The sequence below is a fragment of the Furipterus horrens genome, unplaced genomic scaffold (genome assembly GCF_987537825.1).
Source record: "Furipterus horrens unplaced genomic scaffold, mFurHor1.1.pri manual_scaffold_5, whole genome shotgun sequence".
NCBI classification, from domain to species: domain Eukaryota; kingdom Metazoa; phylum Chordata; class Mammalia; order Chiroptera; family Furipteridae; genus Furipterus; species Furipterus horrens.
The window spans coordinates 109,031,062-109,035,574 of record NW_028327175.1 but is presented as its reverse complement, the minus strand read 5'-3'; the positions used below and the strand labels follow the sequence as shown (position 1 = coordinate 109,035,574).

At 50.0% G+C, this 4,513-nt stretch overlaps 1 protein-coding gene across 1 annotated transcript; it reads right to left on the bottom strand.

Annotated features, from left to right (window-relative positions):
* Nucleotides 1-3,223: 3,223 nt before the first annotated feature.
* PRM3 (protamine 3) lies at nt 3,224-3,487 on the bottom strand. The gene has a single exon (XM_090279151.1). It carries the CDS (start codon nt 3,485-3,487, stop codon nt 3,224-3,226), a length of 264 nt encoding a protein of 87 aa, XP_090135277.1.
* Between the last annotated feature and the right edge of the window lie 1,026 nt (nt 3,488-4,513).

The following is a 4,513-nucleotide window of genomic DNA, read 5'->3' as shown; positions in this document are numbered from 1 at the left end:
TTTGGTTTTGAGGTGTGGCTTCCTTATCTGACAAAAGGATGTCAATCCTTCCTTCCTGGTATTTTTGTGAACCTGAGATGCCTGTCAAGCCACAGGAGGCCCTTGAAAACTCTCTTCCTCCCTCAGATTCATGACTCCTGACTCTACCCCACTCCCTGCTAATGAAGCCCCACCTATAGTTGGAATTACACCAGCCCCCGCCCAAGTCTCCCAGCACTTGTGGAAGAAAGTCCAAACCTGTGTTTGCACAGGAGGACCTGTGAGCACTCAGCAGCCCAAACCTTCCTACACCTTGGCCTATGCCCTTGGGCTTAGCTCTTGGCCTCTCCAGCCTGCAGCTTCCCACTTTCTCCCCCATGAAACTCCCTCAGTCTCCATCTCCTCTCCCTTGGCAGGGCCCCTAGCCCATGTCTACTTTTCTTTCTCTATCGCGCATGCACATTTTGCCTATTGTTAAGAGGCTTTGCCATCATCTGCTTTTATTACAGTTTACTTCTTAAAGCATGTCACATCACTCACAGTGAAAACTGCCCTCATTTCCTGAACACTTCCTATACAACTAGGCTCTGGGAAACCCCCTCTCTTCTTCTAGGCATCTTAGTCCTTGAGCCTCACAATAGCCCTTTGCAGTGTGGGCTGAATGGTGGCCCCCAAAAGATATGTCCAGGTCCTAACCCCAGAACCTGTCTATATGACCATATCTTTGTAGATGTGATTAAACTAAGGATAGTATCCTGATTATCCAGGCGGGCCCTAAATCCAGTCACAAGTATCCTTATAAGAGACAGAAGAGAAGACGCATGGGGAGAATAGACCATGTAAAGACAGAGGCAAAGATTAAAGTTATGTAATCTCAAGCCAAGGAACGCCTGGAGCCACCATGAGCTGTACACAGCAAGGAAGGATTCTCCCCTAGGACCTCCGTGGAGAATATGGCCCAGCTGACTTCTTGATTCCAGATTTCTGGCCTCCAGAATGTGAGAGGATAAATTGCTATTATTTTTCAAAAAATATTTTATGTATTTATTTTTAGAGAGAAGGGAAGGAAGAGAGAAAGGGAGAGAAACATTGATGTGTAAGACGAACACTGATCACATGCCCTGACTGGGGACTGAACCCGCAACCCCGGGCATATGCCCTGACCAGGAGTGGAAGCGGTGACCTTTCACTTTGCAGGATGACACTCAACCAACTGAGCCACGCTGATCAGGGCTAAATTTCTGTTATTTTAAGCTACCAAGTTTGTGATGATTTGTTGCCAACAGTCCCAAGAAACTAATGAACCCTATGAGGCAGGTATGATTGTTACATTTTACAAAGAGGGAGCAGGCTCAGACAGCTTGGGTGACTAGCCCAGAGCCTCACAGCTGGTCAGTGGCAGAGCCAGGATCCAAATCCAGGTCTGACCCCATCTTGTTCAGCCTTATGGTTACTGAGGCGTCCAAGGGCACATGTGGCTCTATTCTAATGGCCTTGCCTTGTGTGGGCTCAGTTGGGCTGGTTGGAGGCTATCCTGTGAAAATTCTTTCCGGGTCCCTTCTTTCTCACCCCCATACCTCCACTGTTAATTCCCCACTTCCACACACTCAAGTGTTCAGTAAGACAGAGAAAGTATTTTATTAATCTCAGAGCCCATGGCGACTGGCATATACAGAAGGGGCTTGACAAGTGTTTGCTGGGTGACTGAATGGGCAGGTGGATCTCTGGGACTTAGACAAAAGGACAAAACTGGTTGACTGAGTTACTTGGTCAGGGGTATGGGTGGGAATCAGAGACAGCAGGGGCCTCCTCCTTTGGACATCGCTTGCCCTTTGCTGTCTGCAAGTCTCGGCAGTGGCCTCCCCACTGAGTAACCCAAGGCCTCTTCTTACCCCCTGATACATATCCCCTACCCCCAAAGAAGCCGAAGTTACCTGGAAATACTGCCTCTTCCATCCCCCATCATCCCTGATCAGGATTCTTCTCCACAAAATGGCTGGTTCTTGGGGGCCTACTGAGGGGAGAGGATGGAGATCACATTTGTCATTTCTTCACAAGCAGGATAGCCAACAGACACATTCTCGTGCTTCTCCAAGTGGCCAGAGTAGGTGGATACAGAGCCTGGGTTCTGTATCTGTGTCTGGCAGCTTCTCTGGCCTTCCTTTGCACATTGCTCTAATGAGGACACCGGTTCTGCCCTCACAGCCATACTCCTTGATAAAGGCTCACGTGAGCCTCTGAGGGCATGGATGGTCACCTTGAGAGTGAGGGTGGCAGCAGAAGAATCACTGGCTGAGAGGCACTCAGACCCCTCCACATACTCTGATCCTAAAACCAGGGCCAGTGAGTCAAATGGAGCCACCACACTCCAGAAACAACACCTGTCTTACACACTCACTGTGGCCAGGCCTGGGCCCAGCCAACATTTCAGTTAATTCTCCTGACACACTGACCAATGTGGTACTATTAATCCTTAAGCAGGGCAGCCCAAGGCTCAAAGACAGACAGTGACTTGCTCAGGTCACACAGCTAGAAGAAAGAAATTTGAACCCAGGTGTGCTGAACTCCCAAGCCAGTACTCCTTAACAAAACTGTCTGCCCTGGCTGGTGTGACTCAGTGGATTGAGCACTGGCCTGCAAACCAAGGGCTCGCTGGTTCAATTCCCAGTCAGGGCACATGCCTGGGTTGCTGACAAGGTCCCCAGTTGGGGGTGCACGAGATTCAACCACACATTGATGTTTCTCTCCCTCTATCTCCCTCCCCTCCTCCTCTCTAAAAAAATTAATAAGTAAAATATTTTTTTAAAAAATCCATGGCTAGAGCAACAGAATGGGGGGTTTGTTGAGAGAGAGTGCACTGTCCCATCAGGTGCTCTCAGCCTGTGTCTACTTAGACTTGGAGAAGAATCTCGCAACTCACCTATACCCCGATATGAGACTGGCTGAGATGACTTTCCAACCCAGGCTACCACATTTTTACCCCCCAAAGCAGGAGAGGATGGCTGAGAAGTTAAGAGGGTGAACCTTGTGAGAACCAGCTGCTCATCAGGAGCAGGGGTCACTGATTCCTCTTCTACCTCCCCAAACACACACACGCATGCACGCAAACATGGTATCATGGGCACAGGGTTGGGGAGACCAGAAAGCAGGAGAAGAATTCCTTTGGAGACTTTATTGATTGTTTTCTGAAAGTTCTTCTCACTGTAACAGCAGCAGGCACCTCTTCCTGAGTCGTTGTCAGGGGTCAGGAATGTGTCTCCTTGGGCTTGGGGCTCTGCTGGGCCACAGGGTCATCTTCAGCGCCCCCCTGCTGCCTCTCAGGCTCCATCAGCAGCAGCTTGCCCTGGATGGGAAGCTCCTCTTCTTCCTCTTCTTCTCCCTCCTCCTCTTCCTCACCCTCTGAGGACAAGGAGAAGTTATCTTGACTCACGCAGGCCACGAGCTTCTTCATGGAGGATTCATGGCCCCGGCTGTGGCCTGTGCTTAGCTTGGCACAGTGCGAACCCATTGCCTGCTCTGGCTGCCTCTCTGGACTGGGAGGGGAGTGAGGAGTGGAGGGGCCATGGGGATTGTAGGCAGGGCACTGACATCACAAAGGGGCCCCTGGAGCTCCCCACCCTCGGATACCCAAGTTACAAGCAGCCCCAATGAGTTCTTGCCACCTGCAGAGCAGGACAGAGAGGACTGGGCCAGTGCCAGGGCTGCCTCCCCTTGCCAGGTTGCCTCCTCCATCTTGCCTTATTTGTCCTGATAAGAGTCCCCTTTTTAGTCCCGACCAGTGTGGCTTAGATGGTTGGGCACCATTCCTTAGAGTGAAAGGTCGCTGGTTTGGTTCCCATTCACGGCGCATGTCTGGGCTGCAGGTTCAGTCCTCAGTTGGACCCATGAGAGAGACAGCCAATCGATGTTTCTCACATTGAAGCCCCCCTCCCTTTCTCCCTCCCTTCCCCTCTCTCTAAAAATAAATAAAATCTTTAAAAAATAAAAGCCCCCTTTTTAGCTGGAATGACAGTTGGGAATAGAATTTCCAGAAGCAAGAGAGTGTACAGACTCTTTCCCAAATTCCAGAAATACCCAGCCTAAGAGAATCGTTGACAGTATGTGATGATAGGTCAGAATAGTGGCTGTCTTTAGGGGCTGGGGACACCAGGGAACCTTCTGGAGGGAAGGGCTAAAATGTTCACTTTCTTGACCTGGGTGCTGCCCACACAGGGGTGCTTAAAATCTGTGTCCTCTGTATAAACTACACCTCTATAAAACCCTTCTCTTTTCTGTCCTCCAAAAATCACCCTTTTCAGGCAGCGTGCTCTCTAGCTATACATGCTAAGTCCCCTTGGTATTCATTTTCCAACATGTAAATCAGATCTTGCCAGTTTTCTGCCCCAAATCCTCCATGGCTGTGGTAGGCTGAATAATGATCTTCTGAGGGATGGTCATTGAGACCATCTTGAGATGGGCCAGGTGGGCCCTAAATGCAATCAGAAGTGTCCCTCTAAGAGGGAAGCAGACATTTCACAGAGGAAGCCATGTGACC